Source organism: Herpailurus yagouaroundi, unplaced genomic scaffold, assembly GCF_014898765.1.
Source record: "Herpailurus yagouaroundi ecotype Mexico unplaced genomic scaffold, PumYag 77, whole genome shotgun sequence".
NCBI lineage: Eukaryota > Metazoa > Chordata > Mammalia > Carnivora > Felidae > Herpailurus > Herpailurus yagouaroundi.
This window is the reverse complement of record NW_024412388.1, coordinates 49,136,301-49,164,256: the sequence shown is the minus strand read 5'-3', so window position 1 is coordinate 49,164,256 and position 27,956 is coordinate 49,136,301. Positions and strand designations below refer to the sequence as shown.

At 40.9% G+C, this 27,956-nt stretch overlaps 1 protein-coding gene across 1 annotated transcript in view; it reads left to right on the top strand.

The window, feature by feature from the left end:
- The first annotated feature begins 1,098 nt into the window (after positions 1-1,098).
- Positions 1,099-27,956, top strand: part of CUNH1orf87 (chromosome unknown C1orf87 homolog) — an 81,013-nt gene continuing 54,155 nt past the window's right edge. The window contains 3 exon segments of the mRNA XM_040456076.1: positions 1,099-1,223; positions 2,292-2,411; positions 20,328-20,562. Coding sequence (XP_040312010.1) covers positions 2,305-2,411; positions 20,328-20,562 — 342 coding nt within the window. The 5' untranslated portion in view covers positions 1,099-1,223; positions 2,292-2,304.

Here is a 27,956-nt window from a genome sequence, read left to right as displayed (position 1 = left end):
AAGGGAGGGAGGGAGGGAGGGAGGGAGGGAGGAAGGAAGGAAGGAAGGAAGGAAGGAAGGAAAGAAAGAAAGAAAGAAAGAAAGAAAGAAAGAAAGAAAGAAAGAAAGGTAGGTAGGTTCAGGCCAGGCCAGTTAGTAGACTGGGTTGGATGGAGTATAGAAAGCCCCGGAGAAGTAGCTTGAGCATAGGGTGTGGAAGACTTTGAAACCACGGACAACCGCCATGGCTGATAGGAGTCATTTGACTTGAGGTGGGGACTTATCAGAATTGGGCCTTGGGAACACTGCTCTGGCGACCATGTGAAGGCTGGGCTGGCAGAGTAAAAAGGGAACTGTCCCCTTTCCTCCCCCGAGGTACTTTGTATATCACAGAATGTCCTGTGTGTCTCTGCCACTAGAGAGAGAGCCCTAGAGGGGGGATGCGTGTATCATCACACTGCACGTGCCAGTAGGTGATACAGTAAATCACAAAACACAGCACAGCCGGAGGGCAGGAGATAGGCAGGATGGTTACTGGGGCTGCTGCTGGAAATACTAACACCATTTTGGAATCCATTTAAAGTGTCTTTACCCGTGTTTGCTTTTAGTCTCTGAACAATAAAAACTTTCTGGAAATCTGGGATGTGTAGGAATATATTCAAATCTTCACTCTGTCAATTGCCTTCGTGGCATATTGGGAAATTACTCAACACCCCCAAGCCTTATTTTTTTTTTTAATCTTTAAAATATAGATAAAACTATGTTATCGGTAATTGTTAACTTACCAAGTAATAATAGTTGCCTGGCTCAAATGAGGAATCTGGCATACAGATACCACTCAAACTTATTTTTTTTAATATTCTTATTTCATTTCATCACACAGGTGAGCGAAGGAGTTGCAAGAAAGACGCTCACATGCCTTGGAGAAGCTCCAAAGCACAGATGGGAGAACACTCAGACTCGCCTGTCTGCAGCCACACCCCGGCGCCTGTGGAGGAGCCCACCCCCTCCCCTCTCCAGCAGGTGGAAGAAGACTCGGACCCCGCCCAGCAACAGCCTCTGCGTCCTTAGAGACCCGGCGGTAGCAGCCCCGCCCGCGCGCTGGGCCCGGTGATTGGCCCGACTCCTGGCCTCCAATCCCCCGCCCCACCATGTTCCCCGCCAGGCTGTCTCTGGTCGCGATCCTGGGAGAGCACAGACTGAGTATCCCTGAGCTTCCTGGGTGGGGAAACGCCGCCTCGGGGGTAAGGCCTCCCCCTCTGTTTCATCCCAGGAAAGGGCTCAGGACTGACGTGCAGCTGCTGGGCAGACAGTGGACACCACAATCACAAACTGTGGTCCTTGAAGTTTCAGACAGTTTCACAGAGGTTGCAGGTTCCCCTGGACAGGGCTATCCTGGCAGAGCAGATCTTTCTTGCGTGCTGGCCACACACTAAGTGAAGTTGGGGTCTTGGGAAGAGCGCTGGTCTACTTCAGACCTGCACGCTAGAAACAGGTCTGTTCTCACTCGCTGTGTGAGTTTCGTCAAATGATACACCTCTCTGGGCCTTGGTTTACTAGTCTGTAAAACCAGCGTTTGGATTAGAATGACCTCTGAAGACTTTTCAATAATAGCAGACTCTGAAAGAGAGTGATCAGCCTGGGGCCAGGTTTATAGAACGTCTGAGTTGCCCTTGGCATCAGATCTGTATAAACATCCAGTACTTATCTAATACTGGATCTCAATTGTAGATTCACTGGATTGTTGCAGAAACACACATCAGCAATAACAACAAAAATCCCTCTTTCCTATGTACAGCGCTCCTTCAGATGTATTATCTCATTGGATTCACTCTAAAACCCAGGGAATAAAATTGGAATTATCACGGTTTTGTAAAAGGAGAAACTGAGCATGAGAGCTGAATATAAGATCTTCATATACCCACGAAGAGCCCTGGTTTCCTCTCTCACTTCACAAGAATCACGTAAGAAAGGTGGAAGGAAACCACCTAATATCAGAAAGGTAGAGTGCCCAAAATGGCTCAGCAGACCGATTTGGTGGACCTCTTGAGTGGGATTCCCAAATCTGCTAATTACTGATTCTATGATATTGAGTAAGTTGCATAAGTACATTATGCCTGTCCCCTCAACTAAAACAAGAATGATAATCATAATTAGGAGTATCTTACTCATGGCTTTATCAGGAATGTCGAGTGAGATAAGATAGGCAAAGCACTTTGTTCTGCTGCTATTTTTGTTGTTATAATTGACAACAGTAAATTGACTAATGGGAAATCCAGACGATGAAAGGTTTACTTATTTTCCAACCCAAGGATTTTGAGAAGCATGTCTTCTGTTTGGAAGACTCCGTGTGGATCAGATGCAGTGCCTGAGATAGTGGTGAAAATCATTGGAAGTAAACACTTTCGGTACCTCATGGAGAAGCCAAAGATGTAAGTTTACTGTTTGAAAAATGTCTGCTTTGCTGAGAAGATAATGAAGTTTGGAGTTGCTGGGTTTTTTTTAAACTGGAAATTTACATTTTTAAAATGTTGTCCATGGAAAATTAAGTCATGAAGGAGTAACAGTAGAAGCAAAATCGTGTTGATAACTTCCATGAGCACTGTTTTCCTGATATTTTTCATCTTTATAATTTCCCTTACTCCTTAATTACTTAGGCAGATTTTCCAAATAGATGAGGAATGCAAGCAAAGAGACATTTATAAATATTAATGGAGTATTTCTGCTGCTTCTCATCAGGTGTGCAATCTACTACATGTAGTAATTTTTTTAGCGGGGGTGGGGGGGTCAGTGTTAGTCAATTTGTTATGAATTAAAGGGGTGGGATTAATAATGAATCATAAATTATAAGATTTTCATTTATTCTTATTTATAGTCTATACTGCTCCAAGCAGGGGCTTCTCAGAGCTTAGCTACAAGGTCTTTCTTCCCTCCAACTCATCACAATCACATGTAAGGGAGGACACTCATGGATCTTTAAAATTCACCAGATATTTGGCACAGAAGCCTATGACTAGGTCTTCCTTCCAGCATTTTGGTGGTTCACAAAAGAAAAAAGAAAGCATGAGACCTGCCTTTGCTCTAGTATCATTCCATAAAGAGCAGCTGGTCAATCGTGGCCTTTCCCTCCTGAGATTATTCCCATAGCTTTTCCATTGGTTTCAGACACCGACAGACCAAACACAGAGACAAACAGATAAGATCTGGCCTCACAAAACAAAGGTGCTGAAAGTGGTGGAAACCAAACCTGGCTGCCATCAGAAACATCTAGAAAACCCTTACAAATAAAGATTTGGAATCTAACCCAAGACCTACTGAATCGGAATCTCTGAAAATGAGGCCATCAGGACCACTGTTATGGAGCATAGGCATTAGCAGGGTAAATTTAACTCCCCACCATCAGTATTGTCAGCCCAGAAAAATTCCTAAGTGAGTGCTATAATCAATTAGTAATGTCTGTCTGGCACAGCAAGGGAGTTTTGCGGCCCATGAGTCCGGCATTTGGGATCCCTACAGAGCTGAGAGATGTGAATTTGAATCCTGGCTCCGTGCCTTCCTGGCCTTTTGGCATTGAGAAAGTTCACTAATGTCTCTGGCTTCAGATTCTACCATCTATTAATTAAGGCTAAGACACATGTATCTAGTAGGGTTGTTATGAGGACCAAATGTGAAAAAGTATGCAAAACACCTTTCCAGTGCCCAGGAATGTATTCAAGATGCTCACTCAGTGGTTCTGTTGTTATTATTGAAGCATATTTTTCCAGGGATACAAGACATGTAATAAAAAATCAAATCTCATTCTATGGAATGCTTGCCATCCCTTTTTTTATTCTATGTCTGGGCGGCCACTTATCTCTGTTTTGTAGATGAGAAAACTAAGATACTGTGATATAATCATATAATAATCTTACAGTGATAAGATCTACTAAATGTCCGTGCTTGGCGAGGAAAGTACTAGGGTCAGTTTGGATGCCTGGCTCAGTTCTCCTCCCATCCAGAGACAACATTACTACCGCACTAATTCCATTCTGCTCTGGGGTTCTTTCTGCAGCCCCTTGTGTCCCAATTCCCTTCTTTTTCCAGGAGTATCAGAGTCCAATATGTTCCTAAAAGGGTTGGTTGGGGAGGGTCCTTGTCCTTTTAAATAGGGAAAAATTTCCTTTGTCTTATGCAAAGGTGCCTTTTATTTTCTTCTCTTTATTTTTTTAAATTTCAGAATCCAGGAAACAAAAGACTACATTGGGTTAGATACATGAACTGTGAAATAAAAGACCCAGTTCTTTTTCTTCTATGACAACCGTAAGACAAAAAAGTTTAAAGAACATCAAGAGAGGTCATTTCGTTTCTGTTTTCTATGGGCTTGATGTTACCGTGGCTGGAATTACATAGGACCATTAATTAACACACTTAGCTAAAATATTTCTGGATAGTTCAAAAATAAATGATTCTCAAAAGGTTCTTGTTGCTGAGGTAAAAACAGACCCACCACTGTCGTGTCAGGTATGTCCTAAAATCTATCTCGGAAGCATTTTAGTTGTGCTATGTGTATACCATTCAGCCCAGGTCTCAAGAGGGCTTATTTGAGCTGAATCTGATGAGTCTGTTAGTCAAAAATCTAGGTAAGAAACAGAAGTGAAAGCCAAAAAAGAAATAAGTCTCTAAAAGGACAACCTGAATTAAAAAGAAAAATTACAAATTAATGATGGAAAGAGGTGCCTGGGTGGCTCAGTCAGTTAAGCATCTGACTCTTGATTTTGGCTCAGGTCATGATCTCATGGTTCATGGGATCAAGCCCCATGTGAGGCTCCATGCTGACAGCACACATCCTGCTTGGGATTCTCTCTCTCCCCTCTCTCTGCTCCTCACCAGCTCTTTCTCTCTTGCTCTCTCTCTCTCTCTCTCTCAAAATAAATAAATAATCTCTAAAAACAAATTCATAATGGATGGAAAATAGAAATCCTCCTGTATAACCACATTTAGTTCAGATTTCCTGTAGCCTATGTGGAGAAGGTCGAATAGTATGTCAGACCTGAACGTGATCTTCAAGGTCTAAATCAATGTACTAATTTGCTAGGGCTGCTGTATGAAAGGTCCACAAACTAGATGACTTAGACAACAGAACTGTGTTGTCCCACAGTTCCAGAGGCTGGAAGTCTGAAATCAAGGGGTTAGTAGAGCCGGGGAAGAATCCATCTCTTCTAGGTGGTTCTCCCTGCTTCTGGCAGTTCTGTGGCTCATGGAAGCACAAATCGAAGATTCACATGGCAGTCTCCCTGTATATGTGTCTGTGTACAAATTTCCCCTTTCTATAAGAATACCAGTCAATTGGATTAGGGGCTCATCCCAGTCTAGTATGACCTCAATCTAACTAATTATATCTGCAATTACCTTATTTCCAAACAAGGTCATATTCTGAAGTCCTGGGGGTTGGACTTCACCATATGAATTTTAGGGTTCAATGCAGCCCATAACAACCAGTCTCCCATTTTATAGATGAGACAAGTGAGGACCCTGTGGGCTTAAAGTGAGGCTGGTTACTAAGAACTAAGAGCGGAATTGAGCTCCCTCCCTCTTTCCTTAATTTAGCCTGTACAGTTATTGACAGATGAAAGAAAAATACTCAATACCCATTTAGTAGTCAAATTCCTCAACAAGTAGATCTGCAGGCTTCAAAGAATAAAACAAGTGTCCCCGAGTTTTGGAATCATCACTTGCCTCCCACATCACCCCACCAGCCTTCCTTTCTCTCTATTTACTCTAATCCACTCATCTAAAGGCTTACTCCCCAAAGGGTGGTCCATGGTAAACTAGCATCAGCCTCACCTGGGAGCTGGTTAGATGCAGAATCCCAGGCCCCTCTCCAGACACAGTGAGCCAGAATCTGCATTTTGGTCAATTCCCAGGGGACTCTTAAGCAACATTACAGTTTGAGAAGCCCAATTTTCAAGTACAGCAAGCATCATCATTCTAAAATGCAGATCTAATCAGGTGCCCCACCTTCAGCCCCAGATTCACTGACCCCCTGCCCTTCGCCCCCGTGGGCTTCCATAGCAACCTTAAGGGCCTGTCACACTCTATGATTTCCTATGCATTTCTGGCTCCCCTATTTAACTGTAAATCCTGTGTGCACAATTGCACCCTCAGCACTGAGTACAAAGTCTTTACATTTTGAAAGCCTAATAAATGAACGAGGGTACAGTGGATGCCAAGAAAAATAAAGAGCTAGAAAGACAATGCTTAGTTGCTTTAAATCCAAATCTAAAGGTTCATGTTGCTAAAGTATTATGCAGATGTAACTATGGAACTCTGAGGAGTAATCTCCCAAAGCTCATCAAGAAGAAGATAATGCCAACTGACAGGAGACAAATATTCCCATTTTCTAAAAGGAGATAAAAGTATGTAATAACACCACAAAACCTGAGGCTTGTGGACAATCCCTGACAAAATTGCAGGCCAAAGAATGAAATATATTAGTTGTGAAAACAAAACACGAAAGTGATGGTCACTAAGGGTTGGTACATGTTGACTAAAACCAGATTATGCCAACATGGTGGTGACTGAACAATTGATGTCAACACTACGTGTTGGAGGTGGGGAGGTTAAGAGGATTTGTGTGTAACCCTGTTCTTAGTCAACATTTTTTTTAATCTTTATTTATTTTTGAGTGAGAGAGAAAGAGCATGAGCAGGGGAGGGGCAGAGAGATGGGGAGGCACAGAATCTGAAGCAGGCTCCAGGCTCTGAGCTGTGAACATGGAGTCCAATGCAGGGCTCACACTCATGGACCACGAGATCATGACCTGAGCTGAGGTCGGACGCTTAACCGACTGAGCCACCCAGGCACCTTGACCTTTTTAAATCCATAACTGAAGGAAGACAGACAAATAACTTCAGTAAACATGTAGGAAGAAGAATGCTGGAAAGCCCTGGCAGGAAAATGAGCTAAAACCCACAAGACAAAATCAACGGAGACACACTAAAAGTCTGTGTTTAGATAAGAGTATGTGTAAATGCTTCTATGGAATAAATGTCTGGGTTTTACTTGTTGTGAAACAATAGAAAATAGATATGTTAGTCTCTGCTCCCAGTTCCTGGCACAGAGCTCCTAAACCCCTTGCAGTTTCCTAGGAGATAACAAGAGCACCAGGTGCCTCTTCTGTTCTAGTATTCGGTCTTTGACTGTGGTTGCTGACACAACGCTCCTAAATTCCTTGGAATTTCCTGGGTGGTGTGGTGTCTCTGTTTCCATGAGGGTACTCTCAGTGGGCCTCTGGACAGCTTCAGGATGGAGGCTGGTCACCAGAAAGACCAAGCCGTGATTAAGAACAGAACTTTCAGCCCTACCCTCCATCTTCGGGGAAGGGGGAGAGGGGCTGGAGATTGACTTAATGATTGAGCATAACTAGGTGATGAAGCCTCCCTAAAAATCTCACAAGTATGGAAGTCAGACAGTTTCCAGGTTGCTGAACACATCAAAGTGCTGGGAGGGTGGTGTGCCTGGACAGGATACAGATGATGTTCCACGCTCCTTCCCACATACCTTGCCCTGTGCATCTCCTCCATTTGGCTGTTCTTGAGTTATATCCTTTTATAATCAATAAATAGTCTGGCTAAATAAACTGTTGTCCTGAGTTGTGTGAGCTGCTCCAGCAAATTACTCAAACCTGAGGAGGGGGGTGTAAGAACCCTGATTTATAGTGGGTCTATCAAAAACACACTGGACTTGTGACTGATGTCTGAAGAGGGTGGGGCAGTCTTGTGGGAATGAACGCGTACCCCATAGGGTCTGTGCTGACTCTAGGTAGATATCGTCACAACTGAATTGGTTCGTAGAGATACCCAGCTGGGGTTGAATTGCTTGGCGTGAGGAAACCCATACACATTTGGTGACCAGAAGTCTGTGGTGGTAGTAGAGAGGAGAGGAGAAAATGGAATGTTTTCCCCTCTACCCTTGGGTTTGAGCTCAGCACGGGCGGAGAGTATCCACAGAGTGGGATGTGCGAGGCCCAGTGGATTCAGAACAGGATATGCCACCTGTACAGCACTGTGCTTCTGCAGGCCACGTTTTAGGAGGGACCCTGGCACGCTAAGAGTGTGGCCGCTGAAGGCAGTGCATGATGGAAAACCTAGGGTGTGAAACGTGGCCTAGGGGAACATTTATAAAACCTGGGGATTAAGTCGTTAAATAAAAGAGGAATTGGGTTCGTTTCAAGAAATGCCTGTGAGTATAGATGCTTCCAGTGAATAAAGCTGGCCTCTACAGTTCCTTCCAATGCCAAGAATCAATGACCCAAAGCACTTCCTTCCATAGTTGCACTGCTGTTAGTATGGCATTCTTAAACACAGGGAGGCTGGCTGCAGATTTTTACAGGAAAGGATAGCAAAAATGGTAATAATGTGTGTTGATACTTGTAGCCTAGAAAGAAGAAAGTTTTGGTATTTCCCCACATGATTATCCTGGAGCCCATATTCTGTCATTTTTTCATCCCTCAGAGCCCTTCATGTTTATACATTGTTTTTTGCTTTGTTGAACTTTTTAAAAGTGCTAATGTTGAAAGCTTTAGAAACCAATGCATAGGTGGAGTTCCATCAATCTCCTTTCCACAAACATTAATTGAGCACCTGCTGAGTGCCAAGTCTAGGGAATACAGCAGTATACCTAAAATTCTAATGATGGGGGACATATAGCAAACATATGAAGAATGACTGTTCAAATGAGGAAAAATAGAGGGGGATCATAACAGTATATCAAGTCACAGAGAGTGTTCCCACAAGGCTTCGTTGAGCAAATGGCATTTGAACTGAGACAAGAGCCAGAATTATCCAATAAGAATTATCCATGGTTACTTAACAGTGAGCTGGCCAAGACTGGCCCAACTTAATACTGGTGCGTGTGGCTCACCAGATTCCAACTTTCCATAAAACTAGAAGTTTTGGTTTCTTCTTCCTGCTCGTGCCTCAGAAGAAGAGGCTGGCTGCAACTTCCCACAAGGTCCAAGTTCTCCAATGTTAGACATCTGGCTTTCCCAGCACCTGCTACAAACAGCACCTAAACTGACCACCTGGAGCCTAAGCAGATTTTTTTTTGTGTGTGCAAGGCCACCTCATGCTCACTTCGTAAAAAGTGAGAGGATACGGTTTTTCAGAAGCACAGCACCCAGAGACCAGGGCACCCACGTAGCTGCTGCTTTTCTGTCTATGAGGTTCAGCCTGTACCAAGTGACTCTGCAGGTGTTCTCCATGCTCCTGGTGCCTCCCCAGATCTGCACAGAGAGTAAACCAGGCAAATACCCAAGGAAAGAGCATTGTGGGCAGAGGGAACAGCCCCTAGAAAGCCTTGTGGCATGTTTAGGGAGGACCAAGGAAGCCAATGTTGGTGTAGCAGAGTGAACAAGGGGAGAGGGGCTAGAAAATGAGGTCAGAGCAGGGCTCAGATCATGGCACCTGTGGGCCATGGTAGGAACTTAGGATTTGTTCTATGTAGAATGGGAAGCCCTTGGAATATTATGAGCAGCAGAAGTCACAGTCAAACGTATACTTTTTATGGGATGGTTCTGGCTGCCGCGTGGAGGATAAATTAGAAGGGATGTGAGTAAAAAGAGAGAGACCATTTAGGGAGTCATTATGGTAATCCACGCAGGAGATTGTAGCAGTGACCAATTAACTAGATAAAACCTATAATTTAAGAATTCAAGTACCCTGCTTATTCTTTTTTTTCTTTAGAGAAATAACTGATATCTTTGTTTATCGCTTTTCTTGCCATATAATCTACATAAAATCTTAGTACCCACAGACTCCCACCTTTCCTTAAAACAGAGCAAAATCAGAGGGTACACGTTTATGTCCATTTTCACAAGTTCAAAGTGATCGGGTAATATGTTAAAATCATACTTCTCTTATGACTTTTTACTACATTAGGCTGTTTATTAATCTCCTACAATTGGTGGTTTATTATTACTGTTATTATTATTATTATTGTTGTTGGCACTGTAAGGCATATAAAGAAGCATGAGATATTATTTTAGACATAGGCATAAAACCATAAAGCCACTCGGGTGGCTCAGTCAGTTGAGTGTACGACTCTTGATTTCAGCTCAGGTCATGATCCCAGGGTCAGAGGATCGATCCCTGAGACAGACTCCTTGCTGAGCATGGAGACTGCTCAAGATTGTCTCTCTCCCTCTCTCTCTCTGCCCCTCCCCCATTCGTACTCATGTTCTTTTTCTCTCTCTTAAAAAACAAACAAAAACCTTCAGTAAGAGTGTATGGCATTATGTGAATAAATGCCAAATAAATGTTATAAAAAAATAGGTGTCTATCTATCCTAAATAGTGAGACTATGAGGTAAAAGTTATTACTTTACCATTTGAAAAATCTATATTTCAAAACACAGAATAAAAAGTAAAAGGCAAACACAGAAGGACACTATTTATAACATATATGACAGGGGAAAATTTTTCTTCTTGCTGTATAAAGAGCTCTTGAAAATCAGTAGGAAAAGGACAAGCAGGTGAGTTTCATAAACTAGCAAAAGATCGAGATCGGCCATTCACAAAGAAGAAATAAACATGAACACCTACAGGGGTGTCTGAGTGGCTCAGTCGGTGAAGCGACCAACTTGATTTCAGCTCAGGTCATGACCTCATGGATTGAGCCCCACTGTGGGCTCTGTGCTGGCAGCATGGAGCCTGCTTCGAGCTCTCTCTCTCTCTCTCTCTCTCTCTCTCAAAATAAATAACCATTGAAAAAAATGAACACTAGATATGTGTGTGATGGGTGTGGGGGAGATTCAATCTGAGTGGCAATGAAAAAAATTTAAACAGCAACGAGACGTTATTTTTACCAATAAAACTAGAAATGACTTTATAAGGGAAATATCCAGGGTTAACAAAGATTTCAAAAAAAAAGAATACTCATAAACTATTGGTTTTTTTTTAATTTTTTTTAACATTTATTTATGAGACAGAGAGAGAGCATGAACAGGGGAGGGTCAGAGAAAGAGGGAGACACACAGAATCTGAAACAGGCTCCAGGCTCTGAGCTGTCAGCATAGAGCCCGACGCGGGGCCCGAACCCACGGACCGCGAGATCATGACCTGAGCCGAAGTCGGACGCTCAACCGACTGAGCCACCCAGGCGCCCCTAAGCTATTGGTTTTTAAGTACACGTATCAAAAGCCTTAAAAGTGCATGTACTTTGGCATAAAATCTCTATCAATCAACTCTGTAGAAACAATTATAGATGGATAGATGGTTTGCCTTTTTAAATTTACATAATAATGTATAAGGCTGGGTCCCACAGGAAACAGATTATGTAAGTTCAAATTAGCATGATTCCAGAAGGGTTTCGTTTCTAAGAATCAAGGTGTTGCGCAGGTACCACAGGCTAGCTGAGGCAAAGCTATGAGCCGTCCTCAGTCTGCAGAGATGAGAAGAGGGGAATGCTTCTGGGGAGCACTCTGCAGCTCAGGCCACCTGGAGAAATGTAGTGCCCTCTGGGCAAGAAACACAAGGAACTTAAGGCAACATTGCGGAGAAAGAGTCATCTCCTGCCAGGGCCACCCACTGGCCAAAACCAGCCAGAATCAGAAGGCATCAGAGCAGATCATTAGTCCACACCGATCAGCTTCCTGGGTTGAGGAAGGAGGCAAGGAACTGGAGGCATAGGAACGTGTCCAGTAGGGCAGCAATGTTTAAATTAGTCAAAAACGGGGAATAGTAAATGTTCAACAAAATAAGACTAGTTAAATAAATTGTATATCCATGCAATGAAATACTGTTTAGATATTTTAAATGTTCTCATGGAGACATAACTATCAATGTGTAAAGATACCTGCATTATATTATGGACTGTAAATTCTTTTAAAAGATTACAAAATTGTAAAATCCTAGTTTGGTTTGAAAGCAAAACAAAATTTAAACATTAAAAAAAGGGGAGGGCACCTGAGTGGCTCAGTCGGTCAAGGGTCCCACTTAGTCTGAGGTCATGATCTCATGGTTCATGGGCTCACCCACATCAGGCTCTGTGCTGACAGCTCAGAGCCTGGAGCCTGCTTCAGATTCTGTGTCTCCCTCTCTCTCTCTCTGCCCCTTCCCTGCTCACATTCTCTCTCTCAAAAATAAATAAACATTAAAAGCAAACAAACAAAAAACAACAAAAAAACAAAACAAAAGTTTCTGTATGTATGTGGAAATGTTCTATAAAGAGATACTATAGCACCTTGCCACATTTAGTTTAACTGCTTATAATTTTGAGAAAGCACAGGTTTATATTTGTGTAGTAAACTTTTTTTAGACCTTAATGTTTTGTTTTTTTTTTTTTGAGCAATGTGATTCACAGCAAAATTGAGAGGAAGATACAGAGATACCACATGCACCCTCTGCCCACACATATACATATACATAGCCTCCTCCATTATCTATGTCCCCCACGAGAGTGATACATTTGTTACAGTTGATGAGCTCACATTTACACAACATAATCACCTGAAGTCTGTAGTTTGCAATGCGGTTCACTCTCGCTGTTGTACATTCTAAGGGTTTGGACAAATGTATAATAACATGTATCCGTCATTACAGAGTATTTCCACGGCCCTAAAAATCCTCTCCTCCTTTCCTCTAGTACACTATTTAAATCCATGATCTCCTGATACCCCTGATTTAGTTCAACCTAATTAAACAAAATAACATAGCAATAATTATTACTCCTCATTCCCATAGACCACGTGGATGTACCTGGGGGTTGGTCCAGAGAGAGATGGTTTGTGCTGCATTCTCTCACAGCATGGAAAGAAGTCCTGGCTCAGAAACTGTGCCTTAAAGCACTGAGATAATTGGAGAAAAGGCAAGCCAGTTTTGCACTGTCATTTTGCTTAGACTTGCAAAAGCAAAACAGACTAGAACGCAAGTGCAAAGGACGTTAAATTTCCAGCTGATAAAGGCTGGCTCAAAGATTTAAAAACGGCGCAGTCTGCAAAACTCCTGGGTATAATCCACCTGAGGACATTGTGATGACTCAATATTTCATTTTTTGTTTTTTTTTTTCTTCTGTAAAATTAAGGAAAGTGATTCTGAACAATTATGCTTTATCAGAGCAGATTTTAATACTAATTAATCTCCTTTGTTTGTTTAAAGTAGGTGATTTCTAGAACTTGGATTCACTGTTTCTAGTCAATTACAAGGCGATGAGATGGACTATATGGACTATCTCTCTTTTTAAAAACATTCTTTTTTATGTTTATTTTTTGAGAGAGAGATTGACAGAGTGTGAGCGGGGGAGCGGCAGAGAGAGAGGGAGACACAGAATCCGAAGCAGGATCCAGATTCCAAGCTGTCAGCACAGAGCCCGATGCGGGGCTCGAACCCATGAACCGTGAGATCATGACCTGAGCCGAAGTCGGATGCTCAATGGACTGAGCCACCCAGGCGCCCCTGGACTGTTTCTCTTTTTACCTATCGAAATAAATTTTCCTCAGTTCTTATGTACTATGAAACTTTGATCTTTTGAACTTTACTTTACCAGTAAAGAAAGTTCTGAGGGTCCACAGGAAAGAAGAGCATCTCTCTGTACTTGGGTGATGAAGGAGGTGTTTGTAAAGGAGATAGCACTCTACTCTAGGACTAACATAAAATTACCATTTGTCAAGGGCTGACTGTGATCCAGGCTCAGTGGTACATAATTTGTACATCTTATATTGATAAGGATTATTTTTCTAATCTCACAGATGAGACACTGGAAATCAGAGATGTGAAGTAACTTGCCAAAGTCCATTGACATCTGGGTCTAGGATTCAGAATCAGGTCCGTAGGACAGATAGTTCATGTTCTTAACCACTACATTATACTGCTTGTGATTAAGGATTAATTTTGCACAATTATGGAAAAGACTTTTTTTAAATTTTTTTAAATGTTTATTTATTTTTGAGACAATGTGAGAGACAGAGTGCAAGCAGCAGAGGGGCAGACAGAGGGAGACACAGAATCTGAAGCGGGCTCCAGGCTCTGAGCTGTCAGCCCAGAGCCCGACACGGGGCTCGAACTCACGAACCATGAGATCATGACCTGAGCCGAAGTCGGATGCTTAACCAACTGAGCCACCCGGACACCCCTCTTTTTCATTCTCTACACTGTTGTTTCTTAAACTTCAGTGTACATAGGAATCATGTGACATGTTTGCAAAGAATACATATTTTCTTGTCCTGTTTTGAGAAATTCCAATTCACTGAGTTCAGAGTGATCCAAGTTGTGTTTTATTATCCAGCATCCTGCATGATTATGACCCACCTCAGGTGGTCTGAGGTTCAAAGGTTAGAAACCACTGTCATTGTCTCCAAGTATGAGCCCTTCATCCTTTCTGGAATATTTTCCCACCTCCTATCTCCTCTTTCAACTACATTTTATTTGTCAATTCCTTTGTGGAAGAAGATTCCAAAGCAAAGCAAGCATTGCAAAGAGAATGACTGAAAACAGGGAGGGGTGGATATTAAGGAAACCAGGCCTCTGCGCAGTCTCCTGTTTCAATTTCTGGAACACCAGGGACTGCTGATTTTAGTCAATTACAGCTTGAAAATTGCAACTCCACCACCTTCTGGAGCATACTCTTCTACTCTGGACTGAAATAGGTAAAATGTAGTATCTGTTAAGTAAACAGCCACTTACATATTAGTCTCGCTCTGTCAGCACCAATTATAATTCCTTCAAAACAAGCTATACAATCTTGTGGGTTTTGCCTTTATAAACCTGTACTCCCTGCTTGGAATTTGGAGCACACTATCAATTTGGGTCCACTCTGTGTCTCCCAGATTGCAATTTCTCAGACCCCAAATGTTTTTGGTTGCTTTCTAACCTCTTCCTCTCAGTCAATACCTTCATGGAATCATTCCCATCCTCCTTAAGCCGGTTTGGTGTGAAATTGCTCTATGATCTCCTTTTTACATAACTCTATTTTTTTCTGTTATCACACAGTTTTTCACAAAATTGAAAGACCATACAGCCCATTGGATGCCCAATACAACATTAATCAAATAGTAGTGCATAGCTGAAAGACAATTCAAATAGAAGAAAACATCCACGGTGTAAATGTGTATGTCATGCTGTACAACTGCATATAAGTGACGGAAGAAAGATGCAGAAGAGGAAGGTGTGCTGGGTTATCATTTTCTATAAGCCAAAAGTACATCACGCCAAAGAGTAAGAGCGGATTGGATTGGTTGCTCATTTTGCATCTAAAGTAACCCTTTTATTTTACTCTGCCGTGAGAAATCAACTTTGGTTAATTTCATTGATGTCAGAGTTTGGTTCAATGTTGTGAAGAAAGAAATGGAATACTTTGGGAATAACTCTGGGGATATAATGAATTCCTTGCCCCTGGGAAGTTTACGAACCACAGCGGAACGTCAGCCACTTAAGGGTTCTGTGGAGGGACGTAAGTCTAGCTGGGAAGATGGACGAGATGCCTTGATAGATGTTCCTTTTTATTAACTTGTTAAAAGAGAATAAAAATCCTGTTGCTTAAAACAGTTTGTATATTGTTGGTAGAAAATTGAGGAGTAATGTAGAGGAAGGGGCGTGTGTTTTAGAGCCACACAGACCTGGGAATGAATCCTAGATCTCTACCTGCAAGGTGGCCTTGAGGAATGTACTGAACCTCTCTGATCATTGAGTTTTTCATCTGCACAATGGTGATAAAATACCCACTCTTCAGGATGATTAAGATAACATGGAAGGATTTATGTAAATTTATACATGGCAGCTTGACTCATGGAAGCATTTAGAATGTTAGTTCATAGAATTCCAATGATGAAGCAATGATTTGGGCATAGGTTTAGGAGTTAAAGTACTTTAAAAATCTTTCTGAAGGTTTAATTTCTATCATAATAATACATGGTATGGCTCTCTGGCATTAAAAAAAAAACAAAAAAAAGGCGAAGAAGAAAAAATAAAAAACCCCTCACACTTCATCACAATAACATTTGCCACATTAGCACAGGCTTCACAATTCAGCTTCCCCGTGGAGTTTGGTGAGATTTTCAGCTACACTCCCCTCCCCAGTCCCATTTCATATTTTTATTTTGTTGTTGTCTTTTTAAAAAAGGAAAGTCTGGTTGTGTTGCTTATCTACTATTACTTCCAAATAAGAACATGCTTTCATTTACTGAAATTGGATCCCCATTCACTGCCTTGGCACACTCAGGACTGTCTTCTCCAGAGGGTTGGAGGCCTGTTAGATGGCGCACAGTTGGAAGCTGGTGGCACCGAGTCTCTGCCAAGGCTGGCAGACCTTTAAGATGGCATCTGGTGACCTTTTCCCTGAGCCCCCCTGGGTCCTCCATTTGAGATTTGATGTTCTCGGCAGGGGTGTAATCCAAATCAAATGTGAGATCTGGTGAGTTGGAGTTATACCGGAGGTGGGCCAATGGGAAGTCTCTACACTGCTTTGGGCAGTCGATGCTCCCAGAAGCCCCTGCAATGTTTCTTTCTAACCCTGAGACTCTGAGCTCTAGTAGACGGTGCCCTAAAGGGCTGATTTGCAGGAAGAGCCCAGTGTGACAGAGGGAACAACTGAACAGCGTTTGCCTCATTTCTTTATCATCCAGCAATGCAGTAATCCTAATTGCTCTAGTTGCAGGATGGCACTAAACTCTTCACGGCGTCCCTGAGAGCTGCAGCCGAGGTCAGAAGTACACATGAAGAAGCCAGTCGTGCCTTGTTTCCAAGATCGTGTCGATGGCATTTTTTTCCTCCTCTTCAAATGGCAAATTTCTATTTTCAGTTCTGCAGGTAGATAGCACACAAGCCTCGAAGAAAGAACTGTGCGTTTGTGAACAGCCTAACAACCGATGTGTGTTGACGAATTGTTTGTGCTAACAACAGGCACATGCCGTTTCTCAGCTGGGGAGTCATTTTCGTGATAATTTTAAAGTGCTATGTATGTTGTTTTTTTTTTTTTAAACAGCTTTTACTTTGAACAGATTTAACAGGTTATTTTTGGTTTTACATCTACTGTGACTGTTTTAACAGACAGGCAGATACATTTCACATTTCTCAGGCAATTCTGTCCCGAAACTGCCCACAAAAGGATTTTGAAGGTGATTAACAAAAAGATGATTTATCTCCCTTGCCTTTAGCCAGTGGAGTTAACTCTCTGCCCCAAACCCATTGTTGCCTTCAAATCTGCACTTCCTCCTCCTCTACTCTCTGCTCCTCACAAAATGTAAACTTTCATGGATTCTCTCCTGACTCTATGGGCAGCAGGCACTCAGGGGTCATCAGGCAGATTTAGGTTTAAATTCCGGTTCCACTATTGAAAAGCTGTGTACAATGAGACAAATCACATCAACTCTCTGAGCCTGAATTCCTTCATCCTAACAACGAAAATAATATAAGCACCTACCTATAAGGTTAATCTCAAGATTAACTACCTAGTGTATGTGAATGGCTCTAATGGGACTGTCATGTAGTTAAACGCTCAGAAATATTTTTTTTTAATTTTTTTTTAACGTTTATTTATTTTTGAGACAGAGAGAGACAGAGCATGAACGGGGGAGGGTCAGAGAGAGGGAGACACAGAATCCAAAACAGGCTCCAGGCTCCGAGCTGTCAGCACAGAGCCCGACGCGGGGCTCGAACTCACAGACTGCGAGATCATGACCTGAGCCGAAGTCAGCCGCCTAACCGACTGAGCCACCCAGGCGCCCCGCTCAGTAATATTATTTTTGCAACCATTGCAAATCCTAGTTATTCGTCTCTCTTACGAACTTCAAATAGCACTGATTCTCTGTAATATTCACTTGACATTGATTTATATGCTAATTAAGTATGTTTCATATTTATGTAAATTTTATACTAATTTCTTTGAACAGGTTATGGAAATATAATGTATCTATCTATCTATTATATATACACACATAAAAATGCACATGTCATATATATAGTCTCACCAAATTTTCGCAAATGGGTTAAACCCTTGTAACAAGTGCCAAGGTAAAAGACAAAACCAAAACCAAAAAAAATTGAATAGTACAGATACCACAGAAGCCTTTGGTATTCCCTTCTGGGCTCTACACCTCCCTAAAAAGGTAACCACTACCTAGAAGCTATCGATCTAATTTCTGGAAGCAGGTTTTTACCTGTGGTTAACTTTACTCTTTGTGTTATTTTTGGACAGCCAAATGAAATGAAATTTCTTGAGGTCAGGGATCATATGCTCTATGTCTTCTTTCACTGCAAGAATTATTTGTTAAATATACACCTTTGCCCTCACTTTCCCGCCTTGCTCTGTTGTCATTTGACTGCACCCATCTGGAAAATCCCAGCCCTGAACGCGCCCATCTCTCCTTCTCCCATCTCCACAAGGACTCCTAGGCAATCCTAGAGAAGGGTATGCCCCCTCTCAGCCCGAAGCCACAAAATTGTGGTCTCCAACCTTCATGGCTACTTGGTTGTACCAAGCCAACCTTTCTTCTTGTTCTGACCAGCTCTTTTCCACTTTTCATAGCAGCTGCCTCAAGCCATCTGCCCTTAGTTCAGACTTCCTTCCCTAGCACTTGCCCCTTGAGAGCCAACGGGGAAGCATACCTTATATATCAAAGGGAAAAGTCAAGCTGTCACCCAATGTATAAATAAATTTGTCTACATCCTCACCTATCTCCCTACTATCCTACCCTGAGGTTTCATTTCTACCTCTGTTCTCTCAATGACACCCCACCTCACTTTGTTGGGGTTCATCATATTTCTTCAATGACATCCTCTCTTTCCCTCTGGCTCAGTTGGCACCATTGACATTTAATTGTGTTAATGTGTCCACTATCCTTCAACATGATAACAACAAAGCCCAATCTGAAACTCTCATTGCATTCCAGTTACCAATCCATCTCTCTCCCCTCTTGCAGCCAAACTTCTTTGCAGAGGTCTTTATGCCTCTGGGATTTGGTTTCTTGCCCCCTTCAGCCTACTTCAGCCTACTTCAGCCCGGCATCCATCGCCATTACCTCACAGAAGCTCCTTTGTCAAGATTCCTGCCGGTGTCCTTATGGCTTAAAACAATGGACACTTTTCAGAACTCACCTTTCTCAGGAGCCCCTGACACTGTTGACTATGCCCTCTTTCTGGAAACATCCTTTTCACTTTGTTTCCAAGCCCCACACTCCCTGGTTTCCCTCCTGCCTTACTGAGAATTTGTTCTAAATCTCCTTGTAGGGCTCTTCTGCTCTTTGTAAATGTAGGTGTTCCTCTGAGTTCTTTATCAGGCCTTCTTTCCTTCTCATGCTACCTCAACCAAGAGGATTTCTGTAAAAAGCATACATACATTCAAATCATTGCCTGTGCTTTGTTTGGCTTTATCAAATCAACAAGTAACGGAGTGATTGTTTTATGCTCCGATGATGTCATGATTTAAAATGGATCCTTTGCATTGTATCAATACTAACAGTTGGAATTTAGTGTGCCTTCTATAGCTATATAGAAATTGACTTTTCCTGATTATAAAATAATATTGTAATATCATAAAATAAATTGTTAGGAATATTCTGAATTCTGCTACCCACAGACACTTACTGTTTATTTCTGGCATGTTTCTTTTTAGATGTACTATGTACTCTCACACATAAACACATATATTATGTACATGCATTTTACATAGTTGAGATAATTATAGTTTTCACTTATTTGTATAACTGGACATTTTCTTGTGTCATTAAGACTATTCCTAACTATTTTCATGGCTTTATAAATTCTATCATATGAACATAGAATGAAATATTCAACATATTCACCTATTACTAAATACTTAGAATTTAAAATTTTTCTGCTTTTGCATTCTTTTCCATAATACACAATTTTAAATATTGATTTAGTAGGTTAAAGCATTGCGACTTCCTGACTGAGCCTTCATACATTTTGTCAGGTCACCCGATATATTAATTATATCTATTTATATGGACGTTGGCATTTGACTTTCTTATTTTCGAAGTTTTCTAAATTCGAAATGATGTCTTATAATTGCTTTGATTTGTGAGTCTTCAGTTGGTAAACAAGGTAGACTCTTTTTTTTTTTAGTTTGTTTATTATTTGCATTTCTTTGAATCATTCCTACAGTTGGTTTTTCCTTTTCTTTTCCCTATTTAATATTAAATTTAAATGGAGGACTCTTGAGAAGAAAAGAAGCCACAGGATAGCATAGTCTCTCTAGCTAAATGATCCATACACAGTAACCAACGTCTCCTCCTTCATTCCACCGTGCTGAGTTACCACTGTTCACACCACCAGAGTAACACCCTCTATTTCTTATGCCAGCCTAGTGTATTCAGAGTCTGCCCTGTGAGTAACAAAGTGCAAAACTGTTTCTTCACAGCAAGGAAAATGAGAACTTGAAGGCAGAAACTCAAACAGTACTCCAGAAATCCATGATTGGTAGTGCAAGACAGATGAGCAGAGACTCCCCAGCTCCTACTAATCCTACTGATCATCAAATCAACCATGACCCAGATGATGAGGAAGAAAACAAGCACCAAGAGAACAACCAGAGCCCAGAGAACAACCAGAAATTCCTCACAGGAGCACTCACAAGCAGATTTCTGGATGGCAAAGTGAGTGACAAAAACCCAAGCTTCTTTTGGTAATTGACTAGGAAAATTCAAATTAGGTTCATACCACACACCCTTGTACTAATGGTAATTAATATATTTTGCATAGGAGGGACTTGGAATTCATTTTTTAAATCAGAAAATAAATTTGAGATCATTTTGTATATTGCATTCTGGTTGACCACCAAGTGAATTGGCCAACCTACTCTACCTGCAGCTAAATCAGTGATAATCATATAGTGATACATGTAAATGTACATGCAACCCTGGGATGTGCTCAGGGGGAAAGGTCTGTCTAACATTACAAGAAGAGGTCATTTATTTTCAAAATCCAATGCGACCAGAACTGTATATCGAAAAATTATCAGCCAAAACCATCTTGATAGAAATATATATCTCTGCACTCTGTTAAGAATCAACCAAACAATTCACAACACACTAACTTGATAATGATGAATCCATATGATTAGTAATTTGTAATTAAAAAGCAAGAATAGCAGCAATTGGAAACTGGATCCAAATCAAGACAAAACTAATGACTCATTGATAACAAAGTACCACTTCCAAAAATTGCTGAAATTGCATTTAGACGGATACATAGAGTAGGAGTTTTGCAGTGACGCCAAGCATTAAGTGACAGCCAAATATTTCAGTAGAATACTGAATTCGAGTCTGCAGTAAACTCTAACATAACTATTTTTAGTTTATAATTTTAATAGCCCTTACTAAATCACTTAGATCCTAGCTAGTCTTTAGTCATCTGAGAAAATAAAAGCCTATAGATTTGTGATCTTTTCCTCGTAAGAACTCTGCGAAGCTTATAATTTAGAGTGGTTAATGGCCCACCAGTGGACCTCAGACCATACTCTGCAAGGTCTAGTTGAACACAGGTCCCAAAAGAACAGTGACTTGCCCAGAATGTCAGTGGCACAACCTACGCTGGAAATGGTGCCTCTTAATCCCCAGTTAATGTGTTCTTTCGGCTGTCTTATAAGTAGTCCTTGAATTCAGGGCCTGGTTGCAGCAGGATATAGTGCATCTGCAGAGGTGAAGTGACCTATTGTGAACTTCTAACGACCTCTGAGTTTTTACATAATTTTGACTCTGGCATTAATGTATTTATTGTTACTCCCCAAGGATAACCTTGGTAATAATATCATGTCATAAAACACTTTATTATTGACTGGTTGCTTTCAGATAAATTATATCATTTGCTATTTGGAATTAACCCCTTGAGGTAGGTACCAGTGTTTTCTCTATCACTATGGTATAGATGATAAAACTAAGGCTCAGAGGGGCACCTGAGTGGTTCAGTCAGTTAAGCATCTGACTCTTGATCTAAGTTCCCGCCATGATCTCAGGGTCATGAGTTCAAGCCTTGTGTTGGGCTCCACGCTGGGCATGAAGCCTACTTCAAAAAGGGAAGGAAAACAAAACTGAGGCTCAGAAAAGTTGAAGAGGCTCGTAAGTGTAGAGAGAAGATGTTTATCCAGGGTTTCTTCTCTCTCTTTTTTTCAAATCATCTTTCTAATTATAAAGTACTGCATACTCATGTACAATTTTGGCAGATGGAGAATATAAGAAAACTCAACCAAAGAAAAATAATAACATATTTCTTTCTTTTTTTCTCTGTGCATAGATACAGAATGAGAATCATTATGTATTTACTCCTTGTGATCCTGCTCAATTCATTTCATATTAAGAATTTTCACCCTGGCTTCAAAAAATTCTTCCTAAGCATCATCTTGAATGGTTCTATGAGAATCATACTCAGAACAAGCACTTAAATATCATTTATTATGTGCCGGGCACCATTCTAAGTTCTGTACATGTATTAACTAACTTAGTACTCCCAAGCACCCAATGAGGTAGGAACTCTTACTCTCTTCAGCCCGTACAGGAAGGAACTGAAAAACAAGGAAGTCAAGTGCCTTGCCCAGGTCCTGAGGCTGAGAAGGGACAGAGCCGCAATTGAAGCCCAAGTCCTAGGCTCCTAATCACCACCAACTGTATTCATTCCTTTGTATGGATATAACATGGCTCATTTAACTAATCCCTTACTGATGGGCATTTAAGTCATTTCTAGTTTTTCTCTTATAAATGGAAATGGGTTTCTTGACACTCCCTCTACCACATCAAGCAGCCCATTCATGGAACAGATTCCGCAGTAGCCATTATCATGGCCAGAATGTTCACTGAATAAGCTGTTCTTGGACCTCCAAGATGTGGATTCTTTGCTAGCTCTGTAGTGCTAGAGGGGGATGATTTGCTCCTCCCCTCCCAGAACTCAATGAGGTTTCTTGTGGGAGACTCAGCAGGGCTAACACCCAGCCACCAAATACAGCAAGGCCTCCTGGGAGGTGTGGGTTCTGACTAATTGGTTCTGTCTGCCGAGTCTATGATGCTGGCCTGCCAGATGGCAGCCACAGTTGCCTGGTAAAGAGACCCTCATTACCACCTTGACTAAGTGGTAAATGGAATTCTGCTGCAGTGAAAGAAGTAAACCAATCAGAACTCCTTCTAGATCCTTCTCTCTCACACATAGATGAAAATAAGCTTTCCTGCCTGGGATGTAACAGGCAATCTGGACTGCCTGAATTTGCTCCAAAAGAAAAGTTGCTGATAAAGACTGAGCTAACGTGGGTGAGGACAGGCAAGTGTGAAACTCTTTTCTACATTACAGATCAAGTTTGAAGAGTATCATTAGTTAGTAGGAGGTAAGTAAAGCTGAAAATGCTATGAGAGCTCATCGTTTCATGTATCTGCGAACAGTGAGATATCTTAGAAATCAGCAAGTACAAATCTCCACTTCCGAAATGAAGAACGAGGGGCCCAGAGAGCTTTAGTGATTAGTTTGAGGCTTTACAAGTCAAGAGCCTGGCTCTTCTTAACAGTAGCCTTAGAATCCTTTTTCTCCAAATTCTGTTCCTTATGTATCTTTGAAAATACAAATACTGTTTGTATTATTTCTCAGAAGCATCAGCTCTGCCTTCTCTCAGAAAATAAAAAAGAATGTGTGACTAGCTACAAACTCAGTAGCACGGTTTCAAAAATAAAATTAGAGCGTGTTTTTTTGCATCTGGCAGCATGAAAATGAAAAGTGTGAGTGCTTTAATTTTAATAATTATCATAGTTGATCGGTAATGTGTTCTTTTCAAAGTGCTTTTGTGTGTTTTATCTTATTTGTTCTCCACAGTACCCTGAGAGGTAGGTGGAGGCACATGATGCTATCCTCATTTTGTAGATGAAGAGACAGAGGTCAAGGACATGTCCACTTGGCCGTGCATTGGTAGATTCATCATGTTCAACACAGAACCTTTGATCCTGCTCTTTTTCTGTGGTCTGTGTCTCACAGAGTAGACTCCCGTCTTAGCCGGTTATATCAGCAAGAAACCTGGGCATGCTTTCCTTCTCTCTCTCCCTGAATCTAGTATCACTGAGCCCTTTAAATCCTAACCCTTTATGTCTCTCAAAAATGCCTTCTTATTTCTGCTTCCTCTGCCATCATCCTAATCAGACCACCATTGTACCTCAGCAAGTTGATTTTAATTATCTCCAAACTGGCTGTCCTTTTCTATGCTTCTCTCTCTGTATTGGTCAGCTACTGTAATAATACTGCTGTGTGACAAATCACCCCAATACTCAGTGGTTTATAAAAAGAATCATACATGCTCACATCTGCAGATGTGAGCTAAGACAGCTTTTGCTTTCTTTATTTAGACTTTTCTAGGCTTGGCTGCAAATGATAGATTTAGTTCAGGTCTGCTCTGGGTTTTTCTTACTGTTCTGAACCCAGTAGGCTCCTCAAGGCACGTTCTTCTTATAGGAATGGAAATGTTTCAAGACAACAGACTCTACCACAAGTACGTATTAAGTCTTTGCTTGTGTCATATCTGATGTGGGAAACAAAGGCAGAAGAAAAAATTAAATTTCCTTGCAACTTAGCCCATTGACAAGTCTGTGAGACAGGCAGAGTGACATTCCTCTGGGAACTCAACTGCCTCAATGTTGACTCTTTGCTGAGGGCAAAAAGTGATCTTAGCTTAACATTATCCTGACCTCCAGGATCCTGTAGGTTTCCTTTAACATAAAAAAAAAAAAAAAAATTCCTTTGGAAACTCCCTTTATCTCTACCCCCAAATATATGTTTGCAATCATCCTCTAAGCATAAAGCTCACTGATATACATCTGAAGGATCTTATTGATGTGCAAATGTTGGGGCTCTGGAGCCAACCCAAGAAAAAAATTCCTAGGATGTCTTTGGTGCAAAAAAGGTGGTTTTCTTAAAGCACAGGGATAGGACACATGGGCAGAAAGAGCTGCCCTGGGATTGTGAGGAATAGTTGATTGTTTACTTGGGAGCTGGGGGAGGTAAAGACAGAGGGAAGTTTCCAAAAGCATTAAAAAAAAATTTTTTTTTACATTTATTTATTTTTGAGAGACAGAGAGAGACAGAGCACAAGTGAGGTAGGGGCAGAGCCGAAGCAGGCTCCAGGCTCTGAGCTGTCAGCACAGAGCCCAACACTGGGCTCGAACTCACAAACTGTGAGATCATGAGCCAAAGACGGAAGCTTAACTGACAGAGCCACCCAGGTGCCCCTACAAAAGCATTTTAATATGCTAAAGAAGACACATGGGATACTGGAGGCCTACTTATTGTCAAGCTAAGGTTATTTTTCCCTCAAGGAAAGTATCAATATTAAAACAGTTGGGAATTCCTGGAGGAATGTTTTACTCTGCCAGCCTCAAGTATTTGTCAATGGGCTGCAGGTTCTAAGGAAATTTGATATTATCTACATTTCCTTTTTGACTTTATTCCACATAATTATGATTAAGGTTTTATTAGACAGTAACAAATGACCTTATCCTAACAATAGCTGGCTCTTTCAAGGTCCTAGAAACCTTGCTTCCAAAATTCCTTGGAGACTTATGCTATCCCTAACCCCCTCCCAACTTGAAAGTATATAATCAGTCACCCATTACAACCCCAGTGCAGCTCTTCTGCCCATGGGTCTTGTCCCTGTGCTTTAATAAAACCACCTTTTTGCACCAAAGATGTCTGAAGCATTCTTTCTTGGCTGTTGCCTCTGAACCCCAATATTTCCACATCATTATCCACGAACATCTGCCCCACTGGCCAAGGTAAACCACATGGCAAAGCACAACACAACTGGGGCAAGGGTATATATGTTGCCTCTTTTAGGAAGAACTTCAGAAGCACTCAAGTGTGGCCACTACTTAAAAGACTTAAAACCACTGTTTAATCCCCTTTGCCCTAGTATAAAATGCAAAGTCCTTGATGGCCACTCCAACTCACTTCTGTTCTCTCTACTTCTCTCACATGCCCACCTTTCCATAAACAATCTCTATTTCCCAGATAGAGTTGTGTTCCATTTTGTCTTCTATGCCTTGTCCATGCTATTCCTTTTATATGAAATTCTCTCCATGTAACCTCTAGTTACACTAGGGTCTCAACTTACTGAGATATCAACTCTACTAAGAAGCATCGCTGTCTGATCACCAAGATTGTGGTAAATGCCTTTTGTAAGGTACTTGTAAATCAGTCTGTGCATACCCCTCTGGCAGATGTTGCTATGCTATTAAAATGGGTTGTTTCCTCTAATGTAAACTTGTGTGTCAGTTACACTAAAGAAAAATAATCAAAAAAATAAAAAAAACAATGGTATGAAGTAGGTGCTCACATCTCTATTTTATAGGTGAGAAAACGGAGACACAGTGAGTGACATAAAGTAATTTGCCAAAGCTCATACAACCAGTTGAGTATTGGTGGATCTAGGATGTGAACCCAAGTAGTCTGGATCCCCTATACCTGTCTAAATCTCTCTTTCATTATTGGACCCCACTCCTCAGGAGAAAAATAAAACTCTCCCTAAAGAGAATGGGATTAAATGCCAAGAAATACTATTTTGTTGAGTAGAGTTGAGCTTTTGAGTGCTAGAAACCATTATAATATTTTAGAATTTTTTGCCCCCTCAAGGGCAACATTGAGAAAAATGCATGTACTACACTATAATGCCTCTCATAAACACATCATTTATGGTAAAATTTCTTGCAAATAAACCTTATAAGTAAATGAATACTTTTTTATATATAAATAAAAACATAGGCTTCCTTGTCTCCTTCCATGAGTCTGTAAATTCCCTGAGAATAAAAATTTTCTTATTCACTTTTGTTTCCAAAATGCCTCTCTCTATATATTACCCAAAGCCAACATCCAACATTCGTTTACTAGACAAACACCAGAGGCTTTCACATTAGAGTCTGAAAGAAATCAAGCATATCTATTATTTCCATTGGTTTTTAATATAAAATTGGAGGTATTGGCCAATGTAATTTTTAAAAAGAAAGCAATTACAGACAGAATAATTGGGAAGAGGAAGAACTATTGTCAAATGATACAATTGCACACATAAAATTTGAAAACCGCTAATGAAGAAACTACTAAAACACTAAGAGAATGTGACAAAACAGAATTATATCATCCACATACACAAATCAGTGGCCTTCATATATTATACACAAAAGCTAGTTAGGACACAAAATGGAAGGCAGCATTTATAATTACAAATAAAAGCATACCTATATTAAGTAAATAAGTAAATAAACCAAATGCCTAGTCAAACTTAACAAGAAATGTCCAAACCTTTATGAGAAAAAATAAAAAACTCTCCTAAAAGACACCAGAGTAGATTTGAACAATGAAAAGGTATGCTGTTCTTGTAGAAAAAAAGTTAACATTGTGAATTGCTATCAAAATCCCACTGACATTTTTTTGAAGAAATAGAAAAATCCAACCTAAAATTCATATTGAATCTCCAGGGACCCTGACGTCCAAAGCAATCCTGAGAAGGAAGGTATACAAGCGTGTGGTAATCGAAACACTATTGTACTGGCATAAAGACAGACATTAGAATAATGGATTAGCATAGGGTGTCCAAAATAAACCCTCACATATATGGTCAAATGACTTTTTTTTAACAAGGGTTCCAAGATGATCCAATGGGGAAAAGATGGTCTTTTCAAGAAATGGCACTAGGAAAACTGGAATGTCCACATGCAAAAGTATGTAGCTGGACCTTCACCTAACACCATATATAAAAATTAACTCAAAATGGATCCATGGCTTAAGTATAAGATCCAAAACTATAAAACTCTTGGAAGAAAAAATGGGCAAAATCTTCACACTGGATCTGACAATGATCCCAGCTTTGAGCCTGGAATGTCTACTTACACCAGAAGCAATGGAGATACCAAACATTTTCCGAGACTTGTTAAAAAAAAGGTTTGGAATCTAACTTAAAATGGCTCTCACTAAAAGAAGAAGAAGAAGAAGAAGAAGAAGAAGAAGAAGAAGAAGAAGAAGAAGAAGAAGAAGA